General features: G+C 36.6%; 1 protein-coding gene across 1 annotated transcript; it reads right to left on the bottom strand.

The window, feature by feature from the left end:
* Window positions 1–129: 129 nt before the first annotated feature.
* LOC121376074 (xylose isomerase-like) lies at window positions 130–20,003 on the bottom strand. The gene is given in 15 exon segments (XM_041503855.1): window positions 130–486; window positions 1,307–1,461; window positions 2,003–2,105; window positions 5,048–5,153; window positions 6,065–6,135; window positions 7,004–7,059; window positions 7,355–7,438; window positions 8,134–8,229; window positions 9,899–10,008; window positions 10,965–11,102; window positions 11,544–11,685; window positions 12,254–12,326; window positions 16,339–16,386; window positions 16,388–16,416; window positions 19,598–20,003. Coding segments are annotated over 15 exon segments (1,380 nt in total). The 5' UTR covers window positions 19,683–20,003; the 3' UTR covers window positions 130–402.
* Window positions 20,004–20,363: the final 360 nt, after the last annotated feature.

Genomic DNA, 20,363 nt, shown 5'->3' on the forward strand with positions numbered 1-20,363 from the left:
GATGAATTATCTAAAATTTTATTGTATATGCGAGGTGAATAATTATCAAATTTTTTATTGTGGTCTGCAACATGTTGGAAAAAATATACAACAATTAATAATCTCTGAACAAAAAAAACAAATCAACAATTTTGCCTTTATGAATATGTTTTAATATTTTAAATGTATGAATAACATTAAGAGTTTAATTTGTATGTATGACCACATTTGCCATTTAGTTACATTCACATTTGAAAAGAGATTTTCATTTGTCATTTTATGAATCCATCTTTCCCAAATTTTCATGTTGATGAAGTTCATATATCATCATATTTAGATGTAGAAGCTAGTTCTTTTACAATTCTCATTTTGTCTAGGTAGATGTCAGTGAAGTCTGTGCACAGAGTCGATGAATGATCACATTTACATATAAAAGTTCAGAATGCTTTCAAAATTCTCTTGCTGTCCAGACCGCATTTCAGGTTCCCCATGTTCCATGACATATTTCTAAAACGAAGAGCAAAATATATAGTATTATAGTGATTATACTGCAAAAGAAATGTCCAAATCTAAGTTGTTTATAAGTAGAAGAAATTTCCAATGAAAACTTGATAAGGAGAAAAAAATCAAGTGGATCATTTAAATTATTTTGCATTTATTAATTCTACTGCAGAATTCAACAATTTCTGCCCTTATTATCATTTTGTATAGATAGAAAAAATGTATGTATTTATCATGTATGCATTTATCATATTCTTATACTTAACTGTGTTTGACACCCAATAGCTGATATATAATTTTGTGCTGTTGAACATCCATTTGTTTGTTTGTTCGTTTGCTCGTTCGTTTATGCATTTATACCTGGAATTAAGGGATGTTTGAAGTGGTCTTCAAAGGTGATATATACAAGGTGCTTTTCATAGCAGGTGTGACTGTATTTTTATGGATTAATGACTTTATGCAGGGATTTGTTTATATGCATTTTTCATAAACAGGACTACATACCATGGTCTTTGGTGTACCAGTTGTGGAGCACTGGTTGGAACTGGTGGGGGGGAGGGGGGGAGGGGAACAGTCCATTAAGGGCAATCGATCATATGTCCCACCATATCTCAGGCAAACACTCTACCACTGAGCTTCTTCCCACCTCTGAATATATAACAAAGTCCAGGCCATCATAATTCAAAATACTGGTAGTGATATTTTAAAATAATGTGCCTTCTATGTTTTGTTTAATGGATGGATCCACTGTCCTTGGGAGGGAGTGCAACTTAAAAAAGGTCACCGCTGAAGGGTCAGGTTTTTTTGCTTGTTTAATATGTCGAACCTCAAGTTCTTCAAATGATGCATCTCCTTTAGCAATCTTTGCTCCAATTCCATTTTTGTAACTGCTGTATCTCTCCTTGATACATTTCGCCATTACTCCATCTTCAATAACCTTGGCTGCAATTTTCAAACCTTTGGCAAAGGTGTCCATAGCTCCTGCAACAAAAACAGTTATTGAAAAATACTTTATTAACATTTTAAAAATGTTTTTTAGGCAACATTTTTAGATTCTGGTACATGCTTGTGTACATGTATATACTACTCACCATTTGCTAGGATATACTAATTACATGCCATGATAAACAATTTGTGCACCACTTAAATTTATGCAACATGTGATCACTATATGCAGTTTGGATGTCCCATAGTAATACATGACTACATCAGACAGAATTAATGCAGTAAATTTACTTGATATATTTTCCCCAAACATTGCTACTGAAAGATGAGAGGTATATATAAAAATTAATATAAAAACCAAAAAACATTCAGTACACGATTTTGTTTATTAATATATTTTTTTTTGTTCATTCATTGATAAATTGTTCATTCATTTGTTCATTCATTATTTTACTACTGTGATGTCAGTAATTTATCAAAACAATATTCTGTGAACTCTGAAATACAGAAACTTTGTAAGTATGAAATTCTGCCATCAGTCCCACTGACTCTCGCCTTACTTTATATTTTAACTAACCAATGTGAGAGATGAACATGTCTCTCAAGTCGGTTGATTCTCGTCTCACTTTACAGTCGAAGTTCAGTCCACCAGGTTCTATTCCTCCTTGGCTGATTACAACCTGAAAATTAGTTTAAAAAAATACTTAGTTAAATAGATAATAATATATGAGTGGCTGTTAGATACCATTTATCTCACGAGTTGCCATATCCCCCCTCCCTCTCCTTTTTCATGTTACTGTATTTTAACACCTGAAATTCACAATCTTCTCTGAAGAGAATATTACCCCGAACCCACTGTAAAAAGGTTCGGACCCTCAAATACATGTATTTCAATCCCACAGACCGTTGAACTGACAGTGCCCCTCCCCCTCCCACACACACTTTCAAATACAAACAGTGCCGAGTTTGTTGAAAATTATATACAAACGATTCCTCTCTGCTTACTAATAAGAGTAGAGTATGTGCTGGTAGCATATATCTTCTTTCACGGTCTAGCTAGTCTCAGTCTCTATGTGTTAAATAGAGAATAATATACTCTTCAAAAGAAGAAACGCAAAACCACATTGTCGTAACATTTGGAGAATTGATTTAATTATTGAATGGTGAGTCCGATAATTACCAAATGTTGCAGGATTGTTCACAATTCACTCTAGTCCATTGTGAGTAAGTGATAGGACACACCACCAAGGTCAAGGTCATCTGGAGTCAATACCGGGTGTGGCCTCCGCGTGTGTTGACAACTGCCTGGCACCGCCTGCCCATTGAAGCAACCAGAGTACGGATGACGTCCCGGGGGATGGTGGCCCACTCGGCCTGCAAGGCTGCTGCCAGCTCGGGCAGGGTCTGGGGCTGTGGTTGTCGCTGTCGGAGGCGTCGGTCCAACTCGTCCCATAGATGCTCAATTGGGTTCAAATCCGGTGATATCGATGGCCAAGGAAGGACATTAATGTTGTTGTTCTGTAGGAAAGCCATTGTGAGATGAGCTGTGTGAGGCCTGGCGTTGTCATGTTGGAACACTGCGTTGGCGTTGGCCATAACTGGAACGATGTGTGGCCGGAGGATCTGGTCAATGTAGCCCTGTGCATTCAGGTTGCCCTGCACGTGGACCAGGTCAGTTCTGCCAGTGTGTGAGATGGCTGCCCACACCATGACACTACCCCCGCCGAATCTGTCCACTTCCTGCACGCAGTTTGCCGCATAACGTTCACCACGACGCCTATACACGCGACATCTTCCATCATGACGTCGGAGCAGAAATCGGGACTCGTCACTGAACCACACCTGTCTCCATCGCAGTTGAGGCCATTGTCGATGAATCTGGCACCACTGCAGTCGGAGTCGACGGTGTTGTGGTGTTAAGATGACACCTCGAACTGAACGTCTGGCACGAATTCCTACCTCACGTGTTCCGTACGGTCTGGTCGGATATCCTGCGCAAACCTGGTATTGCTGCGGCTGTGGAGGTGGCAGTAGTCAATCGTTCCCGAAGGTGGTGTACCCGGATGTAGCGGTCCTGCCCGGGGGTAGTGACCCGTGGTCGACCGAATCTAGGGAGGTCACGTGTTGATCCATGTTGCTGGTAACGGTCCCACAGTCTGGAGATGGTGCTTGGGGACACATGGAATGCCCTGGCAACGGCCGTTCTGGATTCACCTGCGTCTAGTCGGCCGATGGCATTGTTTCTCTGCGGTTCACTGAGACGTGGCATGTCCTGGATTGTCAACTGTCGGCCAGATACAGAGGCCAGGCAAGCGAACACCCTGCACTTTTATACTGTCGGTGTTCATGTTGCACGTGCAGACAACGCACGTGCAGTGGTGACATGGTTTGCACGTGGCTGCGTTTTTGCGAATATTCACATTTTGGAACTTTATTGTACAGTAGCTGCGTTTTATCGAATGTAACCGTGGGAATGTGTTTGGGACATGCAATGACCTTATATTCACAAAGCATGAACCGGTAGGAAACATAAAATCGGAGTTATAACCCATTTGTACCCTTTTGCGTTTCTTTTTTTGAAGAGTATACATGAGTGGCTGTTAGATACCATTTATCTCACGACAAGTTATTTTAAAATGTATCTAATGAGCAAAAGTGACTTTGATATGTTTTTAAACAACTTGTGAGATAAATGGTATCTAACGGACACGAATATATTATTCTATTTCTTACATATCCTCAAAATCAGGTTTTAAGCAAATTTTAACATCTTTATCGACTACAAGATATTTACAACCCTTTGCACTTGTAGCTGACTTATGTGTCACAGACACATGATTGCCAGGTTAACTATACGTCACAGTGTAATCAGTTTCCACTATGCTGTTTTTTTATTGGACGTATGGCATTGGTGACCTGGTCATCACCTAGGAGCAGCCAGTCGTATGTCTTGAAATTGTTAACACAAACACACGTGCGTGTGTAAACAACTATGTGTTATCAAAAATAACGCATGGTGTTCTCACCAAAAGGGTGTGTAAGAAAGCATGTTACATTTTATACCTCACAAGGACATGTCTGTGTTATGCAGTTTATATAAAAGAGTATTAAAAAGTGGCCTTTTAAGATAGGTGGCTGTTTAATGCAGGTCAGTTTGTACTATATCAGATGATTTGGGAGTACCAAAATATGGTCTATAAACAGGTGGCTGTGTAATATAGGTGATTGCTAAAACAGGTTTTACTATTCAGGAATCTGAATATATATTTGCTTTTGCTTATAAACCTAGAGTCTGAACTTTACTAAAATTTCTTTTAAGATTTTTGTTTGCTTTTTGGAATTTCCTCGTTTTTTTTTAAAGACAGAAACCAAAGTGCATTGCATTTAATATCATTACAATTGAAACACTAATTTCCATCACTGAAAAACTTATATTGTTTTACTTTTTAATTATATATTGTATAGAAAACTAACAAATTCTTAAATATCATTTATATTCACATATTTTATCATTTAACCTGAAAAGTATGTAATGTTTTTGTTTCTTCTTTTTTTGTCTAATGATAATGTTACCATTCAACAGCATAAGCTCATTACAATAACAGATCTTTGTCCAACCAACCTTCATAACATGTGATGCATGTTTGTGGTCCATAGGGAACTGGTCTGTGTCCCAGCCTAGGTCTGGCGATCCCGTGTTGGAGTCGATGGAACCAAGTAAGCCAAACCTGATGGAAATACAATGCTACTGCAGACACATGTACATGTATTGATAGTACAATTTAATGTGTTAATATTTACTGTAATACTATTTTTACAGGTAGGATATTCAGCTGTCATATTCTTCCAGCTTTTGTTTCAGATTGACATTTAGATGCCTTAAATCAACATTTACATGTATTTACTATTCATCCTTCAGCTTAAAAACATATTTTAAAGATGCATCTTTTTTTCAACGTAATTAAAAATATACATTATATTTCATTCAGATATGTACCTTTCATATAATAAATACTTTATTCTGGTGTAACAATTTCAGTTTTTAAAAAGTTAAATCTGGATGAAATAGAAAAACTGTTGCTGCTAGTTGTAAAACCTTATAGCATTTTTTTCCTTCTCAAAAAACCGGCCTCGGTGGCGTCGTGGTTAGGCCATCGGTCTACAGGCTGGTAGGTACTGGGTTCGGATCCCAGTCGAGGCATGGGATTTTTAATCCAGATACCGACTCCAAACCCTGAGTGAGTGCTCCGCAAGGCTCAGTGGGTAGGTGTAAACCACTTGCACCGACCAGTGATCCATAACTGGTTCAACAAAGGCCATGGTTTGTGCTATCCTGCCTGTGGGAAGCGCAAATAAAAGATCCCTTGCTGCCTGTCGTAAAAAGAGTAGCCTATGTGGCGACAGCGGGTTTCCTCTAAAAAAAAGTGTCAGAATGACCATATGTTTGACGTCCAATAGCCGATGATAAGATAAAAAATCAATGTGCTCTAGTGGCGTCCTTAAATAAAACAAACTTTACTTTTACTTTTTCCTTCTCAAAATGGCTGTTGCTGCACATTTCTAAATTGATAAAAAATCTTACTTATGTTTTGTGTTTTTCACAGAGGCTTACACATGTTTACAGAAATGATTAACTTACGCTGATGCTAGTACAACGTCATGTTCATAGGCATGGCCAGCAAGTGTGGTGTGATTCGGCTCAATATTCAGCTGAAAGTATTAGCATTCAGTAAAAGTAGTGTATTTTAGTGAGACCAAGTGTCTGAGTAACCATATGCTACATTGTAGATATCAAATAGATGTAATTTCAAATATACTGAGATGTGATGAGACATACATTCGTTTTTTTATATATATATACTAGTGATATTTTAATCATCTATTATAATCAAACATTGATTGGTTGGCTCTACCAATATGATGGTTGATTATAAAAGTCCATAAATGTGATGGTTGATTATAAAAGTCCATAAATGTGATGGTTGATTATAAAAGTCCATAAATGTGATGGTTGATTATAAAAGTCCATAAATGTGATGGTTGATTATAAAAGTCCATAAATGTGATGGTTGATTATAAAAGTCCATAAATGTGATGGTTGATTATAAAAGTTCATAAATGTGATGGTTGATTATAAAAGTCCATAATTGATTGTGTTGTAAAATGTTAACTGCAATTGTTGATTATTCCATAAATGTGAAGTTGATTATAAAAATAATTGATTGTGTTGTTTTTTTTTTTTGAAGTGATGTAAATGGGTTGGGTTTTTTTTTGGGGGGGGGGGTTTCAAGTATAACTAAAAGAAAAAGATATTAAATTGTTATTAAATTAAAAGTTAAATTGGTTATTTGTAGGATGTCCTGGTGAGTACAACATGATCCTTATAGTTTAAATCCTTCTCAAGCTCATATTATTGTAACCGATTAATTATATAATCAGAAGTTGATCGGTTGGTGCAAGCCGCTTATAGCTGATGATTGGAGATGTCCTTTACTACTACAATTTTGACTATCTAAATGCAAACATTATGGGGAAAATTATTTCATCTCATGATGATGATAACTCGTTAATGGCATACCTTGAAATCTTTATCCAGTCCATAGTTCTTCAGAAAACCAATCACAGTCATAGCATCTGGCAAAAGAATTGAAAACACATTTGTATTAGGTACTACAAGTTAAAAAAGATGCTATGCAAATTATAATTTATAACACTAGTACATAGAAATAGGTTAACGGTTTAGTTTATTTAGTACTTGGACATATGACCATTTGACCACAGACATACTAAAAAGAATCATGGCTCTGTAATATTGGGTTCTTTTCCAGCTAAACAAGCACTTCTAACCTAACATGGCACCTTATCTTATCCACATACATTCAATAGTTATGATCTACATTTTTGACACACTGTGTTACTGATAACTCACCATAATCATACTGGTGTTTTGTGGGCTCCTTGGGTTTTGGTTCAATAAGCAGTGTTCCCGTAAACCCTATTTTCTTCTTATATGCTGCAAACAGAATCATGAACTATTTAACATTAGCTGTTACTCATTGACTATCTTCAAATTCTACAATACAAAATGTATTTTTACTTGAAACCTTGTGAGAATTGATAAATTTGCAAAAAAACCTCATCATGATAAAGAAAAGAATGCCCCCCTAACTCCAAAAGATATTTGGTATTAAATCTGAATGACAAAAACATAATATTTAAAATTGCATTTGCATAAAGAAAGTCAAAAGAATGTTTTGACAAGGTTGTGTTGCCTTTCATGAATCACTTTCAGATGATTCATCTATAGAAAGACTGCCACTCCCATGATAGTTGGAATATGTCATAAGCACAGTTTATAGTTGTCATTATTTGCTTTAATCTAAACTATAAAAATTGTTTCCACTATTAAAATAGTTGAATATGTCATAAGCAAAGTTTATAGTTGCTTTTATGTAAACAATAAAAATTGTTTACACCAAAAAGATGAAATAGTTTGCACACTATTAAAATAGTGTATATCTCCCTTTTAACCAATGATGTGTTATTTCTGCAAAACTGATGGTCGATAATTTTACTGATGACAAGATATGACATTTTTTATAGGGATACATTGATTCAGTTTGGTCTTCATATAGTTTAGACAATCAAAATATAATAACAGCCAAATAAGTATTCATGTATCGTTTCTCAAAACACGAAAACCATTACCCAATGCCATTTTAAAGAACATGGCCATGTGGTCCAGCTCTGACCTCACATCGGTGTTGAGAAGAGAATGGAAACCTTCTCGTCCTCCCCAGAACACTGTAACAAGACAAGCATTTATACAGGTGAATTTCAAATTAAAGGCATACTGTCACAGATTTTAAGGACCATATTTCAATAATAAATAATAAATCAAAATTACATTAATTTTTACAGACCAAACCTAGCTATTGCATTACTTTAACTACACCATGATGGAGTGAAATCCATGTCAACCCTCTCAGCAATGTTAGTTTTTGAATTATGGACCATTGCCATAATTCAATTATTTTTACAAAATATCTTTAATAAGTGGAGTATGGTGGTTACGTAGATTGTTGAATAAAGTACATTTAGGGACAAATCAAATACATATATATTTTAAGTAATACTTTGTTAGGCCATGTAATATGTCAGTGGTCTGACAATATGCCTTTAAAAGTAAAATAATTTAAATAAACCAACTTGAAAACAATAAATTCTTTATTATTATTTCATTCTTTTAAAAAATTTTTAAAGATTAAAGAGCCAAATTTTACAAAGTTTGTTTTTGACTTGCTACATTTAGGGGCAGAATTTAGCTCAGTCAGTTGAGTGCTCGCTTGAGGTGCTTGCATAATGGGATTGAACCACCTCAGTGGATCCATTCAACTGATTTGAGTTTTTTCTCATTCCAACCAGTGTACCACAACTGGTTAAAGGTTGTGGTATGTGCTTTCCTGTCTGGAAAAAGTGTATAAAAGATCCCTTGCTGCATTAGGAAAAATATAGCTGGTTTCCTGTTGACTACAGGTCAGAATTACAAAATGTTTGACTTCCAATAGTCGATCGGCCTCGGTGGCGTCGTGGTAGGCCATCAGTCTACAGGCTGGTAGGTACTGGGTTCGGATCCCAGTCGAGGCATGGGATTTTTAATCCAGATACTGACTCCAAACCCTGAGTGAGTGCTCCGCAAGGCTCAATGGGTTGGTGTAAACCACTTGCACCGACTAGTGATCCATAACTGGTTCAACAAAGGCCATGGTTTGTGCTATCCTGCCTGTGGGAAGCGCAAATAAAAGATCCCTTGCTGCTAATCGGAAGAGTAGCTCATGTAGTGGCAACAGCGGGTTTCCTCTCAAAATCTGTGTGGTCCTTAACCACATGTCTGACGCCATATAACCGTCAATAAAATATGTTGAGTGCATCATTAAATAAAACATTTCTTTCTTTCTTTCTTTTTTCCAATAGCCGATGATTAATTAAACAATGTATTCTAGTGCTGTCATTAAACAAAACAAACAAACTTTTGCATACATTTACCCTGTATGAACAATGCTTAAACACTTGTCTTTAAATATAAAAAAAAACCCTTGCTTCGTAAATTCAGCCCAAAATGTTTGGAATGTACTAATAAAGAAAGTTATTTCTAGGTACAGTGAAACCTCTCAAGACCGGACCCTCTGTAAACCGGAATTCCATCAAAACCAGACGTTTTACAGAGTCCCTCTTTAAAAACTAGTACAGAACTTAACCTCTCTAAAGCGGATCTCTCAATACCAGACATTTATATTGGTACCATGGGTGTCCGGTTTAGAGGGATTTTACTGTTTGTATTTTACATAATTTATAAATATATTTTAAATTTAAGCTGCAATCCTATGTGCAACATGATAAATAACTGATTCTGATTAACTGTCTCAAACTCAGAACTTTAGTTAAGTATATAACTATTATAAGTGTAGCTCACCAAAGTTCTCAGCATTGAGTTTCTTGGCCACTTCCATACATTTCTTTACCTGAGCAGCAGCACAGGCAAACACATGGGCGTCAGGATTAGTGCTGGCACCATTCATGTACCTATGAAGTGTTAATAAATATTGTGCAAACACTATATAATTATAACAAAAGTTTTCCGTAAAATGAATTGGACATTGAAACACCGTAAATGGGGTGGGGGGTGGGGAGGGGTAGAGTGATAAATGTGTATAAATCTTTTAGTGTTCATGCTCACAAGTCACAAAATTTATAAGCATGCAGTATTTTAATTGCAGATACCAATGGTTATTAACAAAATTTACACATTGCCAGTGTGCGCTAAGGTGCATTGTACAAGATACAGAAATATTTATTTTTTATAAATGTTTATTTTGTTTAACGACACCACTAGAGCACATTGATTTATTAATCATCAGCTATTGGATGTCAAACATATGGTTGTTTTGACACAGTCAAAGAAATGAAACCCGCTATGTTTTTCCATTCACTAATACTTATTTATTCCGACATATCTCTGTTCTCATTGTATTGATACTTGTACATGAATGTGTATTATTATTTAGAAAATCACAATTGATTATTTTAAGTGTGTGTGGTTAATAAAGAAGTACAATTCTTGAATTAATTGCCATGTGGTAGCCTTCTGGTACCTGAACGACCATTCTAAGCTTATTTTGATGCCTGATATTTTTAGTTGTCATTTTTCTTGCAGTTTATTGTACTGATAACATATAAGGTAAGAAAAGTTAGGAATTTAAATAACCGTATATATTGTGTATATTGTATCACTTATTTATGCAGTATACAGGGCCGTAGTTAGGATTTTTTGTTTTGGGGAGGGGGCCAACTGAGTAGTTAATAGTCTAAAACTCCTTAACCGGTTAAAAAGAGAATTTTGTTTCTATAATTTTTTCCAGATTTTTTTCCGCTAGCTACGGCCCTGGTATATATTGAGAGAGATTGGGTAAGTGCATAGATATATTAATATACATGTATTCTGACAACAGAAATTTTGAATACTTAATAAAATAAATCACCTTGGGTGTGCAAAAAGGTTTGATGTGGCCCACAGCAGTTTCACTCCAGTCTTAGTCTGTAATTGCTGAACTAGTTCAACAATCTCATCTAAATTCTTGTTCGTCTCAGCAAGGTTGTTTCCTTCAGGGGCAATATCTCTAAGAGACAAGAATAAAATAAATCTTATAAATATACAATATACTAATATCAGTACAGCATCATTATTTAATAATATACTGTCATTCTTATTGCTTAATTTTAGTATTGCTTACTTTCAACATTATTAAGGTTAAATCAGGTCATGATATTCAATTTTAAAAGAAAACCTTAAAAGGATTACAAATGTCATGGCACATATAACCGTTTTAGCCTCTGGTGTAATATTCTAAACAAATATTATCACTGAAATTACATTAAGATATTAGTCATCAGTATTGTTAAAATTTTATTTCATTGACCATAAGTCTTAACAAAAAATATAGCAAAGCTTTAGTTTCCAGATCATCACTGTGAAGTTGTCAAACAGATGTCTTTAAGTTAATAACCCACATACGTATATGGAAACAGCAGGTATGTTAGAAAATAACAAATCTACAAACCTGTCGTGGAATGTCCAGTGTTTGATGCCAAGTTTTGTGAAGAACTCGAACGCCGCTCTTACTCGTCTCTTGGCATTCGCCATGCTGTTGCTGCCATCATCCCAAGGTCTTTTTAGGGTCGGGAACCCAAACGGATCAGCTCCTGGTTAAACGTATATACAATGTACTGTATACAGCAAAATAATGTGAGTAATAGTGTTGAGTGAATATAGTTGCCTCTATCCATCTGTTTCAAATAGTCTTAAACCATCCTACTATTCTTACAATTTTTTTAATATAACAGTACAATCTGGCCTGTATTTAAGAGGCCCTTTTTGGTACTCTTTTTCTGGACCAATTGAGAACAATATTCGTCTGTAGTCTCATATACATTCTATATATATAATGGTCTGTAGTCTCATATACATTCTATATATATAATAGTTGTTAGTATTAAAAATATACGGCATCAAACAACTCACAAGTGCTAGGAATATGTTGTCCAGTTAGGCTATTTTAAAGGAACATTCCATAAGTTTGGATTAATATAACCTTTTAAATGCTTTTCTGAATTTTCCAAAATTGAAGAGTGAGCCGGATGAACGTAAGCTCGTATGTTTGTGATAATTATATAGATAATAATAAATACCAATATAAATTGAGACATATTTACACATTTTCACTGAACTGACAATTTACAAGGACATAACAAATTGAAAAATATTAATTACCTGTCCCTCTGAAGGTATGCCAAAAGCAGACAGAAAATCTCAACCATTCCTCTATAGTTCGGCCCATAATTACCTAAGAAAACCAAAACTGTGTTGTTTAAAAATATTTTCACAGAAAAACTCTTTATAAACGTCGCAAGATTACTTAAACTTAAAATTAGGCAAGCAGCAACCATGCTTTAATTAGATTATTTAAGTATTTAATTAAAATTGCGTGCATGTTTAAGATAAAAGTAAGTTAGTTAAAAGAGATTGGTATTTCTCCTTTACATTATCTTATTATAATAGCCCTATTAGAAGTATTTGAACATTTTTTTTAACACTGTAGTCTGTACACGGATATCTTAGGAAGGAAGGAAATGTTTTATTTAACGACACACTCAACACATTTTATTTACGGTTATTTGTCGTCGGACACAGATATTGAGAGAGAAAACCCGCTGTCGCTACTTTATGGGCTACTCTTTCTCGATTAGCAGCAAGGGATCTTTTATATGCACCATCCCACAGACATGATAGCACATACCACGGCCTTTGATATACCAGTCGTGGTGCACTGGCTGGAACGAGAAATAGCCAAATGGGACCACCGACGGGGATCGATCCTAGACCGACTGGGCATCAGGCGAGCGCTTTACCACTGGGCTACGTCCCGCCCCTCGGAGATCTTAGATGCTCAGCAGCGGTAATACATGAAGAATTATTAATTTTGAAAAAAACCTAGAGATTCATTGCCTGTGAAGGCCGTGTCTGTTAGTTAAAACTTGGGAAGCGTTGACGCTTTTATATTCATTAATTAACATTATAAATAGGATGGAGCCTGAGAGAGGTCGGCATGTCCCCTTCACCCCAACTTACTGCCCTGTGTTTTGATGTGCTTGACAAGCAAATACCTGGGTAACTTTCGTTTCGCAATCAACGCACGCTCAGAGTTCAAAAGTGTTAAGTTTAAGTAAACAATCATCAACAAAAAAACAGTAAGCAGGATACAGATAGATAGAATTGACAAAATGATCATCCAAGTCTTTACTATTACGTGTTTTAACATAGTACAAGTATGAAAAAGTTACAGTTTGTTTTGTTAAACGACATCACTATCTAAAGCACACTGATGTATTAATAATCGGTATTGGATGTCAAACATTTTGACATATAGTCTGAGAGAAAAATCCGCTAAATTTTTCCATTAGTAGCAAGGGCTCTTTTATACGCACTATCCCAAAGACAGGATAGCACATTCCACGACGTTTGATATAGTAATCGTGGTGAACTGGCTGGAACGAGAAATAGTTAGCCCAATGGGCCCACAGACGGGGATCGAACCCCAGAGCGCATTTCTCCTTTACATTATCTTATTATAATAGCCCTATTAGAAGTATTTGAACATTTTTTTTAACACTGTAGTCTGTACACGGATATCTTAGGATGGAAGGAAATGTTTTATTTAACGACACACTCAACACATTTTATTTACGGTTATTTGGCGTCGGACACACAGATATTGAGAGAGAAAACCCGCTGTCGCTACTTTATGGGCTACTCTTTCTCGATTAGCAGCAAGGGATCTTTTATATGCACCATCCCACAGACATGATAGCACATACCACGGCCTTTGATATACCAGTCGTGGTGCACTGGCTGGAACGAGAAATAGCCAAATGGGACCACCGACGGGGATCGATCCTAGACCGACCACGTATCAGGCGAGCGCTTTACCACTGGGCTACGTCCCGCCCCTCGGAGATCTTAGATGCTCAGCAGCGGTAATACATGAAGAATTATTAATTTTGAAAAAAACCTAGAGATTCATTGCCTGTGAAGGCCGTGTCTGTTAGTTAAAACTTAGGAAGCGTTGACGCTTTTGTATTCATTAATTAACATTATAAATTGTTTTTTCTATCATTTAAAAAAATAATAGGTTGGAGCATGAGAAAGGTCGGCATGTCCCTTTCACCCCAACTTACTGCCCTGTGTTTTGATGTGCTTGACAAGCAAATACCTGGGTAACTTTCGTTTCGCAATCAACGCACGCTCAGAGTTCAAAAGTGTTAAGTTTAAGTAAACAGTCATCAACAAAAAAGCAGTCAGCAGGATACAGATAGATAGAATTGACAAAATGATCATCCAAGTCTTTACTATTACGTGTTTTAACATAGTACAAGTATGAAAAAGTTACAGTTTGTTTTGTTAAACGACATCACTATCTAAAGCACACTGATGTATTAATAATCGGTATTGGATGTCAAACATTTTGACATATAGTCTGAGAGAAAAATCCGCTACATTTTTCCATTAGTAGCAAGGGATCTTTTATACGCACTATCCCAAAGACAGGACAGCACATTCCACGACGTTTGATATAGTAATCGTGGTGAACTGGCTGGAACGAGAAATAGTTAGCCCAATGGGCCCACAGACGGGGATCGAACCCCAGAGCGCATCAGGCTAGCGCTCTCAAGGATAATGTAAATATATAGAGGATATTTCATGTTTTTCGTCAAATATGATTTATATCTCGTCGAGTGAAGTTTGCAATCATATCTCACGAGTCGCGCTTGCACGACGAGTGTGATATGATTGCAAACTTCACGAGATACATAAATCATATCTGACAAAAAACATGAAATTTTCTATTTATTATATAACTTTTAGCAATTTACCTTTATTTTTAAAATGCCAGCAGCAAAATAGACCCAGCTTTCTTACAGTGAAAATAACACTTTCTACAGTGACGATAACAATAGTGAAATTTTTACTCTAAAATGTGTTATCGTCACTGAGTGACTGATAACACTTTTATTCCACTGATATTTTAAGATATTTCACTAAATGTTATATAATAAATATATTTCTTACACACCCGTGAGAACATCATTCGTTATTTTTGATAACACATACTTCTTTACACATGTACGTATTAACCATTTCAAGACATACGACTGGCTGCTGCTAGGTGATGACCAGGTTATCAATGGCATACATCCAATGAAAAAACAGCACTATCGAAATCGATTACACTGTGACGTATCGTTAACCTGTTAATCATTTGTCTATGACGCGTAAGTTAGCTGCAAGTGTAAAGGCTGTAAATAACTTTTAGTCGAAAAAGATGTAAAACTTTGCTTAAAACCTGGTTTTTGAGGGTATGTTAAAAATAGAATAATACAGTCGTGTCCGTTAGATACCATTTATCTTACAACTCGTTGTTTTAAAACGTATCAAACTCGCTTTCGCTCGTTAGTTACATTTTAAAACAACTCGTTGTAAGATGAATGGTATCAAACGGCCACTCGTGTATTATTCTCTATATATGGTTGCATGAGCGGAAGTGTCATACGGAATTTATGAAACGAGTTTAGGAATATTTTATTCTCTGAGCGGGAGCAAGGGATATAAAACATTTTCCAAATAAGTTTTATAATTATGTATGGCATTTCGACGAATGTTATAATTTATTTATTATTCACAAAACTAGGATTTATAATTTAAACAAAAACCCCGTTAAATATGATTACAATCGCTTCACAATCGATGTTAATAACATTCAGCGGTGTCAATTACAGTGACGTTGAATGCTATCAATATCATAGCCGCGACTGTCGTAAGCTTTCAGCTACTACAACAACTACAATGACGTAAGAAGTGTGTCATAACAGTTTTCAATATATTATTATGACCCATGCCATAAAGATAGCGTGTGTGTGTGTGTGTGTGGGGGGGGGTGTACGATATCAATGTAACCGTTTATTGTAGACCATATGGATAGTAAACTGTAATACATGTATAAACATTAATATACACGTGTATTTTCATCATATATTTATTTTTACATGATGGCTAAAACATACCATAGCCTTTTATATACCAGACAGTCGTGGTGCACTAGTTGGGACGGGGGAATACTATCTGAGAATGAGGTGATTCGATCCTACGATGCAAGATGTAGAACTATTTTTTAAAACACAATATCTCCAACGATAACTTATTATTATCATACAGACATTATATCTTGACTAAATATACCAGATTGCGTGCATTTAGCCTGAACCTAGTAAATGCAGTACATTACAAGTTGTTGTTACTACCTCAGTTGGGTTATACTGCTTAAATACCAAGGTCTCTGAAGGACCCGCCATCGACTTTGAAAGGTATCTTGGGAATGCCTGCAAATAAATAAATAAATAAAAGCAAAAGAAAGGAATTATATTAATGAAGAACATTTTAGCATATTTTCTGTTTCTGTTACTTTGACATGCCGGAGACACACACACACACACACACACACACACACACACGCAAACACACGCCACACAGAAAGAGAGAGAGAGAGAGAGAGAGAGAGAGAGAGAGAGAGAGAGAGAGAGAGAGAGAGAGAGAGAGAGAGAGATAAGGGGTGGAAGGGGACAGCTTTCGTCACATAGGTTACCCCTACCAAAAATCAGCAAGGAATATTTTATATGACAACATATACCACGATCATTGAAACACGAAGTACGGGTTAAGACGAGTTAACTGATGAACATCAATTTTATGATCCATCGCACCTTAGGCATGCGCTATACCATTGAGATAACCCCCCCCCCCCCCCCCCCCCCTCCACTCCGCGAGCGTTTCCCAAAAGATAATAAATAAAGATCGGACCACAGACCACGTTATGTCGCGAACTACACTTTCAGTATCTGTTCATAAAGGCGTAGACAAAATCTGCTGTAATTTAATTAATAATTAAGATGAATTTTTTATGATGAAAGTTTAAATTAACTCTTATATTATAAAAAAAATTTAAATGTAATACAAAATGTCCGTTTTTCAAAATGTCATTTTAATCATTGACAAATGAAACTGACGAAAAATTTGAACTTATTCTTTTCAAATGGAATACATTTTTTTACTATACACAGTTTTCTAAGAAAAGTGTATTGAAAACATACATGTACCTTCTGCCAATTTTGAGTAAGCTAATGCAATGTGGGGGCAGTAGATGTATTTTTAAATATTGTAAGCAAGGTACAAAAAATACTTGTTAATTAAATTATGCATTTAATTGTCGTTAAAGAACACTCCTTTATGATATATATGCATGACTGATACATAGTATACTTGGTGACACTGCGTTCATATCAGTAATACGATAGTATAGATACAATGACTGCTACACCTCTTACACACACACATACACACACACACACACACAGAGAGAGAGAGAGAGAGAGAGAGAGAGAGAGAGAGAGAGAGAGAGAGAGAGAGAGAGAGAGAGAGAGAGAGAGAGAGAGAGAGAGAGAGAGAGAGAGAGAGAGAGAGAGAGAGAGAGAGAGATACAAAAAGAGAAATAGGGGGTGGTTGATGGGGACAGCTATCGCCACATAGGTTACCCCTACCGAAAATCAGCAAGGTATATTTTATATGCATTTATCTATGTACTAGACAACATATACCACGATTCTTGAAATACGATGCACTGGTTGAGACGAGTTAACTGATGAACCTCAATTTTATGATCCACCGCACCTTAGGCATGCGCTGTACCATTGAGATACCCACCCACGTTATGTCGCGAACTACACTTTCAGTATCTGTTCATGAAAGCGTAGACGAAATCTGTTGTAATTTAATTAATAATTAAGATGACATTTTTATGATGAAAGTTTAAATGAACTCTTATGTTGTAAAAGTGTTTTAAATGTAATACAAAAATGTCCTTTTCAAAATGTCATCTAATTCATTAACTGGCAAAAAATTGGAACTTATTCTTTTCATATGGGATATATTTTTTACTATATACAGTTCTTAAAGGAAAGTGTATGGAAAAAATACATGTACCTTCTGCCAATCTATCGAGTAGGGTAATTTTTTAAAAAGCCGCTATGTGGAGGCAGTAGATGTATTTTTAAATATTGTAGACCAGGTACAAGAAATACATGTTAATTAAATTATGCACTTAATTGTCGTTGAACAACACTCCTTTATGATATATGCATGACTGATACAAAGTATACTTGGTGACACTGCGTTCATATCAGTAATACGATAGTACAGATACAATGACTGTTACGCCTCTTTTACACACACACACACACACACACACACACACATACACATACACACACACACACATACACAGACACACACACACACACATACATTGTTTAACGAGACCACTAGAGCACATTGATTTATTAATGATCGGCTATATTAGATGTCAAACATTTAGTAATTTGGAATTATAGTCTTAGAGAGGAAACCCGCTACATTTGTCCATTAGTAGCAAGAGATCTGTTATATGCACCATCCCACGGACAGGATAGCATACACCACGGCCTTTGGTGCACTGGGTGGGACGAGAAATAACTCAGTGAGCCCATCGATGGGGGGGAGAGAGAGAGAGAGAGAGAGAGAGAGAGAGAGAGAGAGAGAGAGAGAGAGAGAGAGAGAGAGAGAGAGAGAGAGAGAGAGAGAGAGAGAGAGAGAAAGAGAGAGAGACAGACAGACAGACAGACAGACAGAGACAGAGACAGAAAACATGTAATCATTTTATTTTCAGTATGACCTAAATGCAAGTGTAACATTATATGGCTTGGGAAAACAATCACTTCTGTTTAATCTGATACAGGGGTCGAAACTGGCTGAAATTTTTACAGGACATTCGGTCCGGCATGTTGCAAATTCTGCAGGCCCGAATAAAAACATGCCTGACCAAACATCTATACTATAGTATGCAAGGTGTTTTTAACAGTTTCCGATCGTTCTGACCGTGTTTTCTTTTTGTGGCTGTTTTGAAGAAACTAAAAAGAAAAAACCCAGAACAGGACAGGACAAGAAAAAGGGTACGATGTATAATGCATAATTTTTTAGTGAATTTATTTTTATACGTTATCTTTTGAAATCCATTTCATAGCCTGGTGGGACGTAGCCCTCTGGTAAAGCGTTCGCCTGATGCGCGGTCGGTCTAGGACCAATCCCCGTCGGTGGGCCAATTCCAGCCAGTACACCACGACTGGTATATCAAATGCCGTGGTATGTGCTATCCTGTCTGTGGAATGATGCGTATAAAAGATCCCTTGCTACCAATGAAAACATGTAGCGGGTTTCATCTCTAAGACTATATTATATGTCAAAATTACCAAATGTTTTGACATCCAACAGCCGATGATTAGTAACTCAATGTGCTCTAGTGGTGTCGTTAAACAAAACAAACTTTAACTTTTTACAACTTGTCAATAGCGGGACAAAGATACATGAAATCTATTGTATTCATACATATTCATACGACATTACACATGGCAGTGGGCGTGTTACGGCCGCATCCTATGCGGCTTGTTTGATCATACAACGCAGCCTACGTACCTGGGAAAAACTCGGCGTCGTCAGCATCGTACTTGGTGGCGGCTGAGGTCCCAGGGTTGGCAGACGTTGGAGCAAACGAAGACATTGCTGGTCAGAACAGTCACCTCTCGAGACACTAACAAAAAAAGGCCTACACAGCCTTGCACAGCAAAGGGAGCATGACCAAGGTCACTGGACTGCGAGATACGACAGTGTAATGTGATCAGGTCACGTTGACCTCGTGTAGTTATTATTTTACATGCATGAGTTGATTGTTGTGGAGTTTCTCATGCATTTCCTTTTAACTTATTGCTCTGTGCATATATCCAATTATTAAGGTTCAAGAACGCTGTCCTGGACAAACACCTATATTGGTTATTCTTTTGTCCCAATCAACCAGTGTTCCATGACTTGTATATCGAAGGCCGTGGTATATGCTGTCCTGTCTTTGACAAAATGCCGATTCAAAACAAAAGCCGGGGCGGAAATCTAGCTCAGTCGGCAGAGGTCTCGCCCGAGGTGTTTTGGTCATAGGTCAACACCCCTTGGTGAACCTATTGGATTTTCCTCGTCCCAACAAGTACACTACCACTGGTATATCAAATACCGTGGTATGAGTTGTCATGCTTGTGGGAATGTGCATATAAAAGATAAGTTACTGCTATGAAGGCTGTATGTCAATGTGTTTTAGTAGTATCGTTGGTTTTTGCTCGTCCTAACCAGTGACCCACGACTGGTATATCAAAAACCGTGGCATGTGTTGTCCTGTCTGTGGGAAAGTGCAAAT

The sequence above is a fragment of the Gigantopelta aegis genome, chromosome 6, assembly GCF_016097555.1.
Source record: "Gigantopelta aegis isolate Gae_Host chromosome 6, Gae_host_genome, whole genome shotgun sequence".
Classification (NCBI taxonomy): Eukaryota; Metazoa; Mollusca; class Gastropoda; order Neomphalida; family Peltospiridae; genus Gigantopelta; species Gigantopelta aegis.